The 20,349-nt window shown below is 32.4% G+C and overlaps 1 protein-coding gene across 2 annotated transcripts in view; it reads right to left on the bottom strand.

Moving 5' to 3' along the window:
• Nucleotides 1-20,349, bottom strand: part of KIFAP3 (kinesin associated protein 3) — a 142,711-nt gene that overhangs the window by 87,965 nt on the left and 34,397 nt on the right. For both annotated transcript variants that reach the window (XM_078356300.1, XM_002807710.7), the window contains exons 4-10: nt 20,008-20,063; nt 19,312-19,453; nt 16,483-16,582; nt 15,436-15,560; nt 12,981-13,079; nt 8,591-8,769; nt 987-1,149 (exon numbers count right to left, since the gene is read on the bottom strand). In XM_078356300.1, coding sequence (XP_078212426.1) covers nt 987-1,149; nt 8,591-8,769; nt 12,981-13,079; nt 15,436-15,560; nt 16,483-16,582; nt 19,312-19,453; nt 20,008-20,063 — 864 coding nt within the window. The remainder of the gene's footprint in view (nt 1-986; nt 1,150-8,590; nt 8,770-12,980; nt 13,080-15,435; nt 15,561-16,482; nt 16,583-19,311; nt 19,454-20,007; nt 20,064-20,349) is intronic.

Genomic DNA, 20,349 nt, shown 5'->3' with positions numbered 1-20,349 from the left:
TCTAAAAAGTATAATAACATGGTTGTGTAGTATTTGAATATACAGAGAAAGCTGTAAAAAAAGAATGAAACTGCCATTGTGAAACAAAGGAAGAAAGAGTTAAATAACAATTTGCTTTCTGGGTAAGAAAGGCAATGGCACTGCAGGTAGAGAAAAAAAGCATGTAAAACAGGTTAGACAGCCACTTAGGCATAAAAGAGCTTATTTAGGAAACTGCAAAGGTTTCAGTATGGTCACAGCATAAAGTATATGTTGGGACTGGCAGGAGGCCAAAAAGACAGATATTGGATAGACTGTAAAGGGATTTAATACCCTACAAAGAAGGTTAGCATTATGTTGACTGTACAATGTTAACTCTTGAACTCATCCTTGTCACAGACAGGTATCTTGCTGGCAGCTAAAACAAAATAACTTGTAAACTGAATTCTCTAAGATAGTAGTTTATAAGTCATGCTATACAAAATATCCTTTTAAGAGGCTGGGGTGCGAGGATCGCTGGAGCCCACGAATTGAAGACCAGCCTGGGCAATATAGTGAGACTCTGTCGTTATTAAAAAAAAAAAAATACCCTTTTTAACTTAGTAACAAGTTTCCACAAATTCGCTCATTTTAAAAGTATGACAGAATATAAGAACTTAAATGATACCTGCTTTTTATTTTAAAGAAAAATGCTGGAGAGAAAATATTTTTTTCCTTCTTGCTTCCCTACTTCCTTATCTTTCCTTGCATCATTATTTTCATTTTGGCTCAGTATGGATAAATGAAGTCAAAGGGTTAAAAGCTGCTATTTTATTTCATTCTATAGCACCATGGAAATCCTGGTACAGATCATTTTTCACTTACTCTGCTTGTTTTTATTATTAGTTCCAATCAAAGAATAGAGACAATTTTTTTTTTTGTTCAGGAGGCTTTTCAACACAGAGCTCAATTTTCTAGTGATGCTGGAAATTCCAAGCAATACTGTCATTAATTTTTAAAAAGCATACCTAGGAGTGCTGTGAGCTTGGGAAGCAGTCCAACTTGTACCATCTTATTCCTCAGTCCTGTGTCAAAGGATAGATTCAGTAAAAGTCTGAGGGTGATATTCAGCAGATCTTCATGCTCACAAGGTATCATTTTCACCAGTTTTTCAACAATATCCATTTCCACCTAAGTAAAATAAAAATACAAATACAGTGATGTTCTGTTGCAAAATAGGACAAAAATAATATAATTATTTTTTCTTTGTTTTTACCCTAATATATATCATTTTATAATTATATGTTAATCTTATACTCCATTTCTATCTGTAAACTTTCCTGAAATCAAACTTTTGAGGGGAAAATATATATGCCACACCATCCTCTCCTTCCCTCATTTAATTGCATCAACTGGAAGACAAATTACGTTTGATCCTCAGAAACACTTTGCATTATTGAATGCCACCTAGTAAGTACCAGGACCTATTCAAAGAAGATCTCATCTTGGCTTTCCAGGATTTCTCAGTCAAAAAAGAGTGTAGGCAGGGCAAAGTGACTTACACCTATAATCCCAGCACTTCGGAAGGCTGAGGTGGGGATCCCAAGGTCAAGAGATCAAGACCATCTTGGCCAACTTGGTGAAACCCCAACTCTACTATAAATACAAAAATTAGTGGGGTGTGGTGGCGCATGCCTATAGTCCCTACTTGGGAGGCTGAGGAAGGAGAATCACTTGAACCTGGGAGTTAGAGGTTGCAGTGAGCTGAGACTGTGTCACTGCACTTCAATCTGGTGACAGAGCAAGACTGTATCAATCAAAAAAAAAAAAAAAAAAAAAAAGAGAGAGAAAAGACAAATAGAATGAATAATGAAAATACTATAACATGATAAAAACATAATGAACAAAATGCTCTGAAAACAGCATGGAGAGAACTACTAACCTACCTGGAAGAACAGAAGACTTCGAATTAGGAACAAAGTAAAAAAAAAAAATGAGTAAGAATTTGTTCTCTGGTTCGGAAAGGCAATGGTAATACAAGTTGAGGAAAAAGCCAGTGGACTAGCATTTAGGAATAGAAGAGCTTGTTAGTGAATTGCAAGTGCTTTGGTATAAGCATAGTATAAAGTATATGTTGGAGATGGGCAGAAGGCTATAAGACAGACCTATACAAATCGTAGAGGCTTTTAATGCTGTACTGAGAAGTTTAATATTATTACATAGGCAGTAAAGTGTCCTAAATGATTTTAAGTCCAGGGAGTGATGTGATCAGATTTGCTCCTACACTAGGAATACTCCTACAATCCAAAGTCCTAAACACTAACCAAGCACCAACTTGTAAAAGGCCTATTTAAAAACAGTATTCTGAGTCCTTTCTGTACAGTCACTAAGGTAGTTTCTGTTAACTGACTGACAAATGAAAAAAGAGGCTTAGGACAACGAAGGAAAAAAATTATTTTAATTTTTGTCATTTAATTTGAGGTGGCATCCAGTGAATATTTAAAAATTGTATAAAACTCAGGAAAGAAGTTAGACTAAAAGTAATAGTTGAAACTTTAGGACAGGGATCAGCACACTATGGTTAGTGCACCTATCTGGCCTGCTATCTGTTTTCATTCAACCTATAAGCTAAGAATGGCTTTTGGCTTTTACAGTTTTAAATGGTTGAAAAAGAAAATTAAATGAAGAATTATATTTCATGACAAACAAAAATTATATGAAATTTCAATTTCCGTTTTGATAAATATTTACTGGAACAGAGCCATAATCATTTGTTTACTGTCAATGGCTGCTTTCATGCTACAACTGGTGCAAGCGAGATCATATGACCAGCAAAACCTATAATATTGACTATCTGGCCCTTTGAAGAAAAAGTTTGCAGACCTCTGCTCTAGAAGATTATAAAATTGCTTTAAGAGAACTTATTTTTTACTCACAGAGGACAGAACTTATTTAGTAAGAGAAGCCCTGCATTCAAATCTTTTAAGGTAGCAATCAGAAAACTTTGGTTGTAAAAAAAAATCTCATGTCTTTTAGTTAAAAAGCAATGGCAAAAAAGCAAGAAATTTTTTTTAAAAATTATAATTTTTTTATCAAAGGATTGATAATTAATCTTGCTCTACTTTTTCTTTTATTGGAGATCTAAAACATTTATTTAGACTGCCCATTTCATAACTGTTGCCATCTTTCACTGACCTCAAAGAAATCACATTAATAATTGAGCCCTTAATATATTTTTTTCATTTCACTCCACGCCAAGGAATAAACACAAATTTTTAAAAATTGCTAAAGTGACAACCTAACACCTGATTTTTCTTTCAGACTTCTATCTGTACTCCATAGTCACAATGTAATCATACCCTAGAGCTGTTCATTATAGAGTATAATTCTATCTCCAAAGTCTTCCAAAAATCAAACACAAAATAAAAGCTGATTATTTGAAAATACCAAAGCAACTGATAACCACTAATCTAAAAAAAAAAAATGACCAATATCAGAAATAAAACAGAGAAAATCACTTCAGCCCTTCGGATAGAGATAAAAAGGAAACAGTACCAAAAATGTTATGCCCATACATCTGATAGCATGTAAATGAAAATAAAGTCCTTGAAACACAAACTACGGAGCTACCACTCAAGAAGAAATAACCTAAACAGACCTATATCTGTTTAAAAAAATTCACAGAAAGAAAATCTCAGGCCTAGATGACTTTTTACTGGTGAATTCTATTAAACATTTAAGCAGAAATAATACTACTTCTGCACAAACCCTTCCAGAAAAATTAAAGAAGGGATGCTTCCCCAACTCATTATATGAGGACACAGTTATTCTAATAATAAAACCAGACCAAGACATTAGGAGAAAAGAAAACTATAGAATAATGCCTCGTAAACACAAAAGTTCTCAAAAATAATAAGCTAATAAAACCTAGCAATATATATAAAAGAGCAATATGTCATGACCAAGTAATGTTTATGTCCTAAACACAAGACTGGTAAACATTCAAAAGTCAATCAATGTAACTCATTATATCAACAGTCTAAATAAAACAAAAAACCATATGATTACCTCAGTAACAGATACAGGAAAGGCATTTCACAAAATTTAACATCCACTTATGGTAAAAAGTCTCCGCAAGCTAGAAATAGAAGAAATTTCTTAAACTGATAGCAAGTATCTACAAAACCCCTACTGTTAATGTCATGCTTAATAGTGAAAGACATTACTTTTTTTGTAAGATCAGTAACAAGGCAGGGACATCCACTCACAAAATTTGTCTTCAGCATCAGACTAGAGGGTATACTCAGTGCAATAAGGCAAGAAAGAGAAATAAAAATCATACAGATTAAAAAGGAAGAAATAAAACTTTTTATTTGAAGACAACACGACTGTTTACTTAGAAAATCTTCAAGAATCTGTGAGTCAGTACAACTAAAAAGTGAGTTTAGAAAGTCACAGGACATAAGGTCAATATGCAAAAATTGATTATATCTCTATAGACTATCAACCAAAACCAGGAAACACGGTAAAATACTTAGGTATAAATTTAACAAAATATATACAAAATACGTATATTAAACTATAAATGATGGAAGACATCAAAAAAGACCCAAATAAATAGAAAGCTATACCATTTTCATGGACTGGAAAAATCCAATATGATCTCTTGATTCCCCCCAATAGATTCAACGTAATCCCAATGATTTTAAAATATACATGGAAAAACACAGAATAGTCAGAATAACTCTGACAAAATATAACATTGGGATCCTCTTACTGCCTGATTTTCAAGACTTACTATAAGACTATAGTAATCAAGAGAAAGAGGCATCGATGAAAGCACAGACGCATAGATTAATGGAACAGAAGACAGAGTCTAGAAATAGAAGCAAGCATACATGGCCAAACTTTCAACAAAGGTGCAAAGGCAATTTCAATAAGGTATAAAGCAATACAATGGATAAAGATGTCTTTTCAACAAATAGTGCTGGAACAATGGGACATTCATATTAAAAACCATAAATCTTGGTCCATATCTTACACTGTATACAAAATTAACTCAAAAGGGATGGATCATAGACTAAAACAGCAATGACAAAAACCTCTATAAAACTTGAAGAAAACATAGGAAGAAATCATTCTGAACTTGGATTAGACAAATATTTTTTTTAAAATAACACACAAATACAATCCACTAAATTTTTTTTATATGCTGGACTTCATGAAAATTAAAAACTTCTGCTTGTCATAGGAGAATGAAAAGAAGCCACAGAAAAGTGAAAATACATGAAAAACATATAACTGATAAACAACTTGTTTCCAAATGTAGAAAGAACTCTCAAAAGTTAGCAATAAGAAAATTAAGCAACCTAGGCAACATATAACCTCTCTGTTGTTCCTCTAAAAAACTGTCTAAAAGTAAGGCTGGTATTCTTTCACATTAAGAGTAAAATAAACTTTATTTAAATAAATAAAACTACCTCACAAATAGCTCAGCCATCTTCTCATTCCTTTTATAAATAAAACTACTACAGGTGTCAATTTTCACTAATTATATCAGGTAGTATTTTCCCTTTGTAAAAGCAGCAGTTTGAAAAACTGCTTTTTCAAACTGTAACCAGTGTTACAGTTTGCTGGTTGTAACACTGGTTGTTACAGCAAAACTTAATTAAAAAAAAAACTTGGAGAGTTTGTTATTAATTTTTTTTTTAGATGGGTTCTCTCCCTATCCCCTAGGCTAGAGTGCAGTGGTGTGATCTCAGCTCACTGCAACCTCCACCTCTGGGTTCAAGTGATTCTCCTGCCTCAGCCTCCTAAGTAGCTGGGATTATAGGTTTGTGCCACCACGCCTGGCTACTTTTTGTATTTTTAGAAGAGATGGGGTTCCACCATGTTGGCCAGGCTGGTCTTGAACTGCTGACTTCAAGTAATCCACCTGCCTTGGCCTCCCAAAATGCTGGGGTTACAGGTGTGAGCCACCACGTCTAGCCTATTATTAATCTGTATTTCTAATGTGCAGAATAGAATGTGAAATATGTGCCATTAATCAGTCAGATGTTTAACGCAGCCTTCTAATCATGTCTTTTTGGTTGATAAAAACTCAATCCTCAGAGCTAAATTTAGTAATTGCCTCAAGATGCAATGCCTTCAAGTCTATTTCTTTCTTTTCCTTTCTTTTTTTTTTTTTTTTGAGACAGAGTCTTGCTCTGTTGCCCAGGCTGGAATGCAGTGGCACAATCTCAGTTCACTGCAACCTCCACCTCCTGGTTCAAGTGATTCTCCTGCCTCAGCCTTCCAAACAGCTGGGATGGCAGGCACGCACCACCACACACAGCTAATTTTTGTGTTTTTAGTAGAGACGGGGTTTCGCCATGTTGACCAGGCTGGTCTTGAACTCCTGACCTAATATAATTCACCTATGTTGGCCTCCCAAAGTGCCAAAGTGTATTACAGGCCTAAGTCATCATGCCTGGCCCTCCTCAAGTCTATTTCAATAATACAGACTTATAATCAGTATTTTTTTTAACAGTCTATGTTAGGTGAGGGTTAACCAACAATCTATCAGCAAGTTTGTTTCAGTCATTAATTGTACCTTTCTCAGAGTTTCTGGAAGCTAACATTTAAAAATGCTTATTGTAAATCTTACTAAAAATGTCTTTTAAAAAAAAAGACCTAAAATATTTTTCCCAGGAGGCAAAGAAGAAGAGTAGAAAGTTGAGTATCTAGAGATCTGTTTCCTTAAGCAAATTAATGTCTCTGATCCTTTCCTACTTCATCTGTGAAATTGGGAGGGTAGAGTCACTAAATCTAGCCGTGGATTTAAGGCCCAGTCAAATCATAAAAATCTTGATTCTGTAGATGCCCTTAAATAAAGTATATTTCTTCCACAATAAAAGATAAAATCCATATCATCACTAGTAAAAATCTGGGTAATCAAATACTTCTCATGATCGTGGAAGAATAACAAACATTTCTGAACCTCAAGTTTATCCTCAATAAAAAATGAAGTTTAATGAGACAATTTATATCAGATATTCCAATTCTATGATCTTATCAGAAAACAACTTTTAATAATAGTCAAGATCTTTTTGATAGAATAAGCACATAACTATATTAGCTAAATCTAGCTCTAATACATACATAATAGATAAATGCTGATATGAATCAATTTGGATTTTGAGAACCTACTAAAAGTGAACTTAATTTGATCACATAAATGGAAGAACATGCTTCAACTTATAACAAGGGGAAGCAATTATTTGGCCATACTCTAACCACTCAGGACTATTTATATACTACCATGTTATCATATTCTTCTTAAATAAAAGTGAAAACAAAAAACGTGTTTGATTGATCTAAGAACATCAAATCTCAAACTAATATCAGGCACATCATGAACATAAATATTTATATACTGATGATGAAAATGACAGATACTAAATATATACGGGTAAAATAAAATTTCATATATTCAATAACTAGAATTCAAGGTACTTATTAAATCTGATAGATAAGTCTCGGGTTTTCAAAAGGCCTCTATGTCATTCACTATAGTATCAGCTACTTCCTAGTTCTTTTGATTTTAAAATAAAGTAGGCGGACATACTATACATTTAGACTATCTAAAGGAGAAGCTACTTTAGTCAGTAATACACAGCCACAAAATGATATATAGTTCTAAAAATTATCCTCAATGGAGTTAAGGTCAATGATCCAATAATTTCATTTATAGAAACCTGCTCCAAGAAAATAAGCAGAAATACATAGAAACACGTATGTGCAAATATGTGCAGTGAAGTATTACTTGTAATAGATAAAACTGTAAACAACTCAATTATCTGAAAACAAGGTAGCATTAACGTAAGAGCTATCGAATATATTATTGTACATAACAAACTTTTTAATGACATGGTAAAAAGCAGATAAGATTTTTACTTTATATATTTCTATACTACATATATTCTACAAAGGTGAAAATAATATATGCTCAATTTGTATTTCCCAAAGATCATTGTATCAACACAATAAAAGATGGCAAATGAGAGCCTAGTATAATAAATTCAAGCAAGAAATAAAGAAGGTATGAATAAAGAGGATATGAAATATACAAAGGCACTAGAAATGAAAAGAAGCAATATTATAGTTTCAAGAGATTTTTGAAGAAGCAGAATCAATAGGTTGTGGCTACCAAGTAGAACAGTAGGTAACAAAGAAGAATTATAGGTAACAAAGTGGAAGTGTAGGTAACAATGAAGAGATTTGGCTAAATTTTAATTCCACAAACTAAAGTCAGAGATGCAGAAGGCAAAATAGCTTAGGGTAAAAGAATAAGATCAGGAGACTCTAAAGGAAAATTTTAAATTTAAACAAACTTTCTGTATATTATGTTTAATATGGCAAGATTCATTCTATATATTAGAAATGATTTTTATTCAGAAAGCTTCAATCAACTGAAATATTAACTAATATGGAATACATTTCTTAATAAAGCTATATCAGTGAATTATTGCTGTTATAAAATCTTTACTCAGAATTATCTCAGTAGGGGAATAAAGTGTTTAATTTTTATCAAAATATTCTAACTTGAAAATGGCAAACACGAACTATTTCAAGAAAAAGCTTTGTAAGTTACCATATCATTTTTATTCTCCATGAAAATGCTGAGTTTCTTCAAGAATGACACAACTAGAATGAGCAGCTCAAAATTGTCCCGATCGAGAGCCTTCACCAACATATGAACTATGTTCTTGTTCCTCATTTTCAGTTCGGTACGAGTATCCTCAGCAAGATTCAGAAGCAAATAAAGAGCAACTAGAAAAGTAAAATATATGAGAGGTAAATAATTAGTATACTGATTCAACAATTTAGAAAATCATTTCTACTCACCAAGGTAATAGAGATGGCCCTAAAAATGTATATTATTCTGAAAAATTTAACTGGTTAGTAATTGGTTAATTAGAAAACATTTGTTGTTACTAAATGCCATATATATATGTTATTTAAAACAAAACATATATATAAAATAATCCATATGATGCTGAGGACACAATAATCAAAATAAAACAATGATTCCTGCCCTCTTGGAGCTTAGAGTTTACTAGAAATCAAATGGCAATTAAAGATAGATAAGTCAGGAAAAAATAAAGCAGACAGGGAAAAATAGTTTTTATACATACAGAAAACAAGATCACATTATAAAATTTTAACAACTAAAGTCTGCAGCTAAGAAGTACGACATATATAAGAAGTCCAGGGTCGGGCACGGTGGCTCACGCCTGTAATCCCAGCACTTTGGGAGCCCGAAGTGGGTGGATCATGAGGTCAAGAGATCGACACCATCCTGGTCAACAAGGTGAAACACCGTCTCTACTAAAAATACAAAAAATTAGCTGGGCATGGTGGTGCGTGCCTGTAATCCCAGCTACGCAGGAGGCTGAGGCAGGAGAATTGCCTGAACCCAGGAGACGGAGGTTGCAGTGAGTCAAGATCGCGCCATTGCACTCCAGCCTGGGTAACAAGAGCGAAACTCTGTCTCAAAAAAAAAAAAGGAACATTTTAAGTCATATAACTGTACTCCTGATCTAAAAGTTAAGTAGAGATATGGGAGATAAAAAATATTCAAACTTCTATCACTGAAAACTACAATGCTTGAGACTGTAAACTACATGAAATTAACAGTAGTTTAGAGATAGGAGAAAAAAAGATTAGTGAAACTGAAGACATAATCACAGAAACTATCCACAATTAAACACACAGAAAAAGATGGCAAAAATGTAAAGAGTAACTGTGAAACAACTTCAAGTGGCCTAATATATGTTTAACTGTAGTTCCTGAAAAAATAGTACCAGAAACATTTCCAAATCTAGTGAAAATTATAAACCCAGAGTTTCAATAAGCTCATTAAACTCCAAAAACAGAAACATAAAAAAAAATTACACCAAGGCCTATCATAATAAATTGCTCAAAATAAATGGTACAGAGACAATTGTAAAAGCAGTCAGAGAAAGACATAATACGAATAGACAAAAAGAGCATGACAGCAGACTTCTCATCAAAAACAATGCAAACAAGGCAACAGAGGAGCAACATCCTTATAGTATTAAAAAAAATGTTTTCAACCTAGAATTCTAAACCCAGTGATAATATTTCAAAATGATAAAAATATTTTTAAAATAAGACTTTTTTAGATACACAAAAGTTAATCACTGGTAAATATGTCCTACAAGAAAAATTAAACAAAACTGCTCAGGCAAAAACAAAATGACACCAGACAGAAATATGAATCTACACAAAGGAATAAGATCAATAGAAATGGTAACCATACATGTAAATATAAAAGATTATTTTCTTATTATTTAAATATCTTTAGGCCGGGTGCAGTGGCTCAAGCCTGTAATCCCAGCACTTTGGGAGGCCAAGGTGGGTGGATCACGAGGTCGAGAGATCAAGACCATCCTGGTCAACATGGTGAAACCCCGTCTCTACTAAAAAAAATATACAAAAAATTAGCTGGGCATGGTGGCACGTGCCTGTAATCCCAGCTACTCAGGAGGCTGAGGCAGGAGAATTGCCTGAACCCAGGAGGCAGAGGTTGCGGTGTGCCGAGATCGCGCCATTGCACTCCAGCCTGGGTAACAAGCACGAAACTCCATCTCAAAAATAAATAAATAAATAAATATCTTTAAAATAAAATTGATTACATAAAATGATAATGTATTATAGGGTTTTTTTGTTTGTTTTTGGGTTTTTTTTGAGATAGAGTTTCGCTCTGCAACCTGACTAGAGTGCAATAGCGCAATCTCAGCTTACTTCAACCTCCGCCTAGCTGATTCAAGTGATTTTCCTGCCCCATCCTCCTGAGTAGCTAGGGACTAAAGGTGTGCACCACCATCCCCAGCTGATTTTTGTTTTTTGGTAGAGACAGTGTTTCACCATGTTGCCCAGGCTGGTCTCAAACTCCTGACCTCAAGTGAACTGCCCACCTGGGCCTCCCAGAATGTTGGAATTACAGGCATGAGTCACTGCATCTGGCCTTATTATAGGGTTTATAATATATGTGTAAGTATAAAAAATGTTAGTAATAGCTTAGATGTGGGAGAGGGAAGAAATGATTCTAACACTAAGCATGAAATGGTACAAAATACTTGACAGCAGACTTAAGATAAATTAAAAATGTATCACTTGTAGTTAGACAATTATGATTAAAGATGTATAATATAGGCCAGGTGTGGTGGCTCACGCCTGTAATCCCAGCACTTTGGGAGGCCAAGGCAGGTGGATCATGAGGTCAAAAGATCGAGACTATCTAGGCCAACATGGTGAAACTCTGTCTCTACTAGAAACACAAAAATTAACTGGGCGTGGTGGCACACACCTATAGTCCCAGCTACTTGGGAGGCTGAGGCAGGAGAATCGCTTGAACTCAGGAGGCTGAGGTTGCAATGAGCAACATAAAGAGATGGCAGATAAGCCCATCAAGAGATATGCAACATAATCAGTCACTAGAAAATTTCAAATCAAACACATACATTCATGGTGAAAACATAAAAAGAACGATTATAGAAAAACATTTGGCAGTTTCTTATAAAGTTAGACATATACCTATCATATGACTCAGCCATTCCACTAGGTATTTAACTAAGTAAAGTGTATGTCCATACAAAGACTTATAGATAAATGTTCACAGAAGCATCAAAACTGCCAAAAACTAGAAATACTCTAAATGATCATCAACAGGTGAATACAAAGAAATACTATTCAATATCAAAAAGGAATGAACTATTGATAAATGCAATAATATGGATGAATCTTTATGCTGACTAAAAAAGACAAAAAGGAATGCATACTATATGATTTCATTTATATAAAACTCTAGAAAATGCAAACTAATCTAAAGTGAGAAAGCAGATCTGTGATGACTTGGGAATAAGGGAGAAGGGAGAAGGAAGAAGGAAAGGGAGAGATTACAAAGATGCATGAGGAAAGTTTGGGAGTGATGGATATGTTATCTTGATTATGGTCATAATTTCATGGGTATTTACGTATGTTAAAATTTATCAAATTGTGTACTTTAAAATCGTACAGTTATTATCTGTCAACTATACCTCAATAAAGCTCTTACGAGAGCATACAATATTAACACAAATAAAATATTTGGTTAGAAACAGAGCTTAACGTTTTATATGTTAAAAAAGTCAAATTAGTTATTTAAAACTTCTACATAAAAACAATTGCTTTCTTGAGATCTGATGCATTTTGGACTATATGCTGACATAGATAATACCTATTATTTTCTACCATATTTTAAAATTAACTTTGGAAAATCTGACATTTTCTCCAACAGGTTAAACTAAATTATTTGGTTTCAAATATTTTAAAAACTGAGTGTAGTTAAAATTGCTAGTAATCCTCACAGAATGAAAATATTTTGGGAGTTAACAAGTATTTCTATTACAAAGTTAGTCAAACAGCAATGAACTAAATGAATCATCAAACAGTCAAGTACAAATCAGGAATTCAATTCACACTTAAAAGCCCCACGTAATTATCACTAACTAGCAAGAGATTTTTTATCTCATCAGTAACCAAAACCCCATATTATTGAAGTTTTACATCTCTTAATAAAGCTAGAGACAAGGAATTCTTTTCTATTAAACAAGAGAAATATTTTGAAAATTTTATATCAATTTCCAAGGAAAGCAACAAAATAATTCACTTTATAAAACAAGTCAGTTAGGGCTGAAGAGACAAAGATTCTTATCATTGAAAAGGTCACACGCTGGATTAAAAAATCCTTTCTCAGGAAATAAATAATAAGTATATTTAGGAACTAAATGGGGAAAAATACTGAGTGAAATTTAAAGCATTATCCATGCTAAAGACAGAAGAACTTGTAGCACATTAACATTTTAGAACTTTCAGTTATTCTCACATTAGCTTTATAGGTATGACAAAAAGCGAAAAAAACAAATGTATTTTGAGTAAGTACTTTGTTACTTTTCTCATTGCTTAGGAATTCATACCTCGTAATAGCTGTTCCTGTTTTACCACAAGCCCCTGGTACTTTTTTAAAGTTTTTTCATAATCCTTTCTCAAGGTCTGGTTTTCAGGGTCTTCATCAAGTAAACAACTTGTTAAGGATTATCCATATTCATTCAAGCAAAAAAAAATCTATTGGTAAATTCTATGAACAACGGCACTATTAAATTTTATATGCAACTTTATCCAGTTATTTTGTCTCACCAAAAGTTTAACTAAAATGTTCTCGGCACAATAATTGTGCTGTAACAGGACTTCTTATCTAAGTGGTCATGGATTCCCTGGGAGTCCTTGAGTGAACAAATATTTTTTTGTATAGGCCACAGCTAACATCATATAGATGTCTGAACCTCACCAAATACCTAAATTCCCAGAAACTGTGAATATTTTATGCCGGTGCACAAGTCTATAACTTTCAACAGATTATCAAATGGGTCCAAGAACCAAAAAAATTACTGCTTTAGAGAGGGATTTAATTACTAAGAACACTGGATTTTACTTAAGACAAATGCCCAGAATATTCAAAGGATATAGATTAAATCTAATGCTTTTGTGGCAGCCTTTTCAGACTAGAGATGCCAAGAAAGAACTACCCCAAAACTAAAGGTAAACAAATTTTTAAAATCACATCTTTTGGTCCCAAATCATCCCCTGGACACCTTGCAAAAATAATCAGTTACTTTAGTATCTCACACATATGCGTCAAGCATATGACCCCAGAATATGAGTCAAAGCAGCTGACCTTGTTGAATACCACTTGTATCAAAATACAAAGAAATTTAGGACATAAAAAAATGGTAACACATCAGAAAAAATGGCCAGAATTCTGAGGTCATTTTTATATCCCTTCAATTACCATAATCTATTCTAAGACACATTTTCCTCTTATCTTAACATCTTCAAAATTGGATGTGTATTATAATCCATTATGTGTCATAGTTAAATTGAAAGCATATTTTCCTATTATAGTGGTTAGTGAATTTTAAAATTAATGGTGTCTGATACAGAAATATAATGTGTCCTAAGAGATGAGTTCTTGCCACCAATCAAAATGCAAATTAATGATTGCTAAAGAGTTTCACTAGTTGTTCCCTCCATAATTCTCCAGTTTTAAATAAATCTGGGGTACCACTGAAGCATTCGGGAGCATTGCCACTCCAGAACTGATATATAGGTCTCAAGGATTCTTGGCTGGTTGATGTAGTTGAGTCAGTATCAATTTAGATGCCAGAAGTTTATGGTATGCATAGAAAATTTATAAACCTGAAAAGATTCTAAGTAAGAAAAGTCAAAGCCTATGTGTGAGTGTGGATTTTATAGTATCTTGGAGTTCCAAGTGACAATAATAAAAGCCTGAGAGATTCTGTAGACAATACCCTGAATTAACCTATTACAACACAGATTAAATTGAACCCTCAGGGTTTCTGGAGGCCAAAATCAACATAAAAGTAGGGTCTACTTTTGCACAAGGGAGAGTTAAAAATGTATGATATTCTGTACAACAGGAATAAAGTTTTCACTTTTTAAAAGACATCAATAAACACTTGATTCAAACGAAAGTTATCAGTATGCCTCATTGATCTGCAAAACACATTATGCTTGAACAGATATAAATAAACCAGGGGCCTTTGCTATAGAAGCATTAAGTTGTTGAGGCTAAAATATGATAAATATCTTCAAATATGAGAATTATGATGTTGAAGAAAATATCTTTATTCTATATTGCTTTAGTATGCAATACTAGAACCAATGGATAGAAGTTATTGGGAAATGGACTTCAATGCAAAAGACTATTATAATAAACAGAATGCTAAACCACAGAATGGGTTAAATCAATAAGCAGTGACATTGTTAAAGAACAGCCTATATGACACCATTTGTCAGGGAAGTTGCAGAAAAGACTTTTATATTTGCAAGATACATTAAAACAGATACCTAAATTTCCTTTCACAGGTTCTATCATTCTAGAGGCCTTTCAAATTTGTATTTATTAAGAAAAATATTTTTGTACTTTCCTAGAAAAATAGAGCTTTTAACGAGGTTCATCACCAAATTTACACCCATTTTAACTGAAGTTACCTTAGTACTCAGATAGAAGTACATAAGCAGCAGTGGTGAGCCACACTCCAACTAACCAAAGGATCTTAGTGTATGTAATGACATAATCATTTAGAGGCTCATCTACTAAGTTACCTGACACAACTATTACCTGCTCCTTCTACCTCATTAACTAAGAAAGGTCGTGAAGAGACACAAAGCGAATGTCAAACTGTATTCATTTTGATGGTTTCAATCTTCTTCTTACTTTCAACAATGCACAACTGCATTGTTTCCAAGTAATGCAATTAACAATTTTTTAAAAAGAACAAAACCATTCCACCCATCCAAAACTTACAACCAAAGTCAACAGAGGGTTCAAATGCCACTGTAAAAGGATATCAGCTTTCTTCTTCTTTGAAAGTTCTTCTTGCCAAAGCTCATGTCTTTTTAACTCATGATCAATAATATTCATACACAGGGCTCCAATTTTATAGTGAGTAATAAGTCCATGAAACTGAGAAAAGCTTTAAAAAAGGCATTTTAATATATATTTAAAAGAATACATTTTATCAGTAGGGAATATTTGCTTTTAGTGATCACTGGTACAAATCATGTAGAAAATAAATTTGATACACATATTTTGATAAATGAATATATCCACACTATACTAGGAAGACTTGAGATTATAAAATTACTTTAAATATATTTTATCACATTACCCTTACCTAAAATAGTTATTTTTAAGAAGTTAGAAAGTAGACACATTTTTGTAATTAACTCAGATACTCACAATAAATTTTTAGATTATTGTCTAACAAAACTAATAATGTAACAATACTAGACATACACTTTATTGTATAAAACTGACATCAGAGAATTAGTAAGTACTAGTAATAAGGCTATACGTGTTTTCTAGATAATTCATTCATCCAAGTATTTACTCAATAAATATTTATTTGCTAATACTAGCATATTTTTAGAACAGAAGCAGCAATTCTCTAGGAATTGGCAAGAAACTTTTCATAATTTCTTAATAAACATCTTCTTTGTTAAGGTTATATAATTAATATGGATACATAACAGGTATGTGCACATACATGCATATATATAACAATAACATTTACTGAGCACTTACTCTGGATCAGGCTTTATTCTAAGTATTTCCATTTTTAATTCATTTAATCTAAAAAACTATCCAAAGAGGGTGCCACTATTACTATGCAAATTTTGCTCATGAGGAAACTGAGGCATGAATGAGTATAGACTACATAAAAGACAGAATAACAGCAAGACAGACAATGGGAAACAGGAATAAGAATTCAGCAGTAGAGCATAGGCAGACACACAAAAAAACTGAAAATGAGTGATCTACAAATTGAATCAATGATACAGACAAAAAGCAATAGACATACAGTAGTTTTTTTGTTTAATAGTTTTTATACTTACCTGGAAAAGCAAAAAAAGATGTAAATTATGTTTGTAGCTAACTCAACACTTTGTTTCCAGTCTTCTCTCAGGACCCTTGCTAATGCACCAAGGGCAGTTTCTAAAGAAAAAGGCGAAGTACTGAAATGATTATTCTCCATGCTCTGGTATAAAGGGTGATTGGTTTTAAATGTCTAGTTATTAATAAATAACAAAGCTAAGATAGAACTGGGGCAAAAAGTAGGATGCTTCTTTCCAATACAGAAAGCTATTTTTAAAACCAAAATGTAATTTTACTTAAAAATACATAACATGCTGCTTCAAATATATACTGAACACAGAAATAATAAAATACGATTTAGATAAAGTGTCATAATATGTATGTTATGGTGACAATAAAATAATTAAAAAGTTATTTCTTAATTTAACAATCTTAAATTAAGAACTGTAATCTTAATTTATGACATTAATTTATGACATTTATGACATTAAAGATTAAGAACTGTAATCTTACTAATGCAGTCCTGACTTTTCTTTTTAACATCTGATTTACTGTATTTGATAATACAAAAAAAACTTGAATAAGTCTAGAATAAAATGAGTAGGTTAGTAGACTAGCACTCATTCCATTAAAGCAAATTTAAAAACAAATAAAATTTGTACACAGAAAAATTGGTCTTTCAGTATTACACTGAATTTACGCTAATAGCCACAAATAAAAAAAAAACTTTCTCAAAATTAACTTTCAGGTAGGTTAATAAGCATTTCTGCTAAAATTCTATCTTGAGGAAACAAAAATTAAAGTAATGACACTAGTTTCAAATCAGGTTGGTACATGGCATACTAATTATTAAAGTAATTAAAACAAAATATATGTTAAAATATACAAATCATAATTCCACTGTTTTTAATAGGTACTCAGTATTTACAATAGTACTTTATAGACTGCATTATAAGTATTTATTATGGTAAATGTTCCATATTTGAACTTTCAAAAATTACTGTATTAGTTATGAATCCACGTAGTGACAAATTTTTTACCAAACTAAAAATCATCCTATGATCGCATTTCACAGTATCATTCACATTCACAATATAGAGAACTAGAATAGTATATGCTTTGGAAAAAATGATTTTGGAGTCACATAAATAGGTTGGCAATGCATATTAACATGCAAAGCCTCCAAAAAGTCCTACTTAATCTGGTGTAGCATTATTCAATCTAGTAATTCCCAAAGGCATCTGACCATTATAATACAGAGAAAAAAGTATTTCTTAAAATACTAGCTTACACAGAACTGTTCTATAATGTCATAAATTTAGGCCTAGGTTTAGTGACCTATTTGCCACATTTCATTTTATATTTCTCCTTTAATACAGAATAAAGAAACATCTCAATAAAAATATAGTTACAGGAGTTGTATACAGTTTACTAAGAAACAGCTAAAATATAGTTTACAAGAGGTCAAAAGATAACCCAAAATTAATTTCTACATTGAATGCAATCATAATCAAAACTCTTGTTATGACTTTTCACAGAATATGATGAAATAATCTCAAAATATATAAGACAGATGTGCAAGATCAGCAAAACCAATTATGGGAGGAAAGAAAGCAATTTGGAACATTTTTCCTACATATTCTAAAGTTAAGTCAAAACACAAAACAACACAATAGTGCGGTATTGGTATGTAAATCATCAAATAAACCAATGAAATAGAGGAGAGAGAACACTAAAACAATTCCATGAAAATATGCGAACAGTGCCTGCCACACAATAAGTTTTCAAGAAGTATCTATTTCATAAAAGAATGGCAAGCATATAGCAGAAAAGCCATTTGAAATACTTATTTGAAAGTACTGACTAACAAAACGATTGATTTGAAATATGTTATTCATGTATTTGTCAACAGCCAGAAAAACATTCTCTCTCATGTAATGCAAACCAGTTAATAAAGACATCTTTCCTATTTTGTTTTTGGAAAATGTATAATCAGAAAACTATGCATTTAAAATGATTCTAAAGGCCAGGAACAGTGGCTCACACCTGTAATCCCAGCACTTTGGGAGGCCGAGGCCAGTGGATTACCTGAGGTTAGGAATTCCAGACCAGCCTGACCAGTATGGTGAAACCCCAACTCTATTAAAAAAAAAAAAAAAAAAAGAAAAAAATTTGGCTGGGCATGGTGGTGCATGCCTGCAAAATCAGCTACTCAGGAGGTTGAGGTGGGAGACTTGCATGAACCAGGGAGGCAGAGGTTACAGTGAGCCGAGATCGCACCACTGCACTTCAGCCTGGGCAAGAGAGGGAGACCCTGTCTCCAAAAAAAAAATTCTATAGTGTTGTTACTAAGAAAAGGGTGTTAAAAACATTCTATCTCCTTTTCTTGTTATTACCAAGTACTTCTAGTGAAAGAAAAGCAAACACTTGATGTGAAATTCAATCTCAATGAAACTGTAAAGATTAATAGCTTTCCCTGTGCTACTAAGAAAAAACTAATATTGAACTCTAATTTAATAAAAACATAATATATATATCTCTAGGTAAATGTCTAAAGTTTGATCTTTTATCCTAATTAAAAGAATAAAACAGTTTTCCAGAGTAGAAGAAAAGGTACAGTACCATTAATGCTTAATTTTCCTTGTTTAAATTAAATGGTTTGTGAATTCTCCTGAGAATAAATACCATGCTCTCAATTTAAGAAATCTGAGTAAGAAAAAAAATAAAGAGCTGGAAAACATATGCATTCTTAAGTTTTGTATAAATATTGTTTTTAACTTATTCCTCTATTATAATTAAACATGCTTTACACTAATTTTCTACTTTTAATATTTACAGTTATAAATCACCATTCAATAGTAGTTCTTCCAAGTTATCAGGATTTCGAGCAAGCTGCAGGATCAAAGCAGAACCCCGAACCTTATCAGGAATATCTTCATATAATAACTCAATATATTCATCCATATCATTAATGTTGGCAACTTCATCAATCTGAAACAAAGGAAGAGGCAGAAAATACTTATCAACAATGCTCAACAGATTCATTGTCAAAGAAATGATATTTTGTGATCAATAACAAATGATATTTTGTGTGGCCTTTATAACACAAATTTCCAAAGAACTCAGAGTAGCCACCTTTTTGGATAGGAAAATTTTAGACTTTTAGACCTAGGACTCTAATACAAAACCCCATAATAAAATGAAATGTATATAAACTTTTTAAATTGTCTATCAATATAAAGTATCTCAAATGTAATATAAAATATTTGTATCTACTACAGATTAAATAATATATTTCACAACATATTACAGTAAGAATATGTAAACATTTTTACCCATCATTTATTAAAATAAATTGTCTAAGAAGCACAACCAATATTTTTTGTCTTTTTCAATTAAATAATGTTCTACCTTCTTCAGGTACCTCTGAATTCAATCATTTTTTAAAAATACCACATGAGTTTAATGTGATTATGTTACTGATGGAAAAAGGCAATGTCTTATAATCCAGTCTTCTATTAGATCAGAAATGCATGCAGTCTTACCTCCATTCCTTCAAAAGGAGGTGGATCTTTAGGCTTGCTTGATTTTTCTTTTTTCTCTGTAAAAATATTTTTTTTAATAAGGAAAATTAGGTTTTTAAGGTTTCTAGGTAATTTTTATTTTCAGCAGCTGAGTTTAATTCTAGCTAAACTGGGGATGTTAAAACTAAATAGTTTATGAAATACTCTTTTCTCAATGTGTAAAAATGATCATATATAATCCACTTGATCTAATGAGGATATCCAGGAGAGTATAAATTAATAAAGTCTATAACTAATCACCGAATTATGCTAGGTAGCAACTTCCTCCCTGGTTAACTTTTTGAGTAGATAAGGTATACAGCC

Source organism: Callithrix jacchus, chromosome 18, assembly GCF_049354715.1.
Source record: "Callithrix jacchus isolate 240 chromosome 18, calJac240_pri, whole genome shotgun sequence".
Taxonomy (NCBI): Eukaryota; Metazoa; Chordata; class Mammalia; order Primates; family Cebidae; genus Callithrix; species Callithrix jacchus.
Note: the sequence above shows the minus strand (reverse complement) of the source record. Positions and strands in the feature narration are given on the sequence as shown.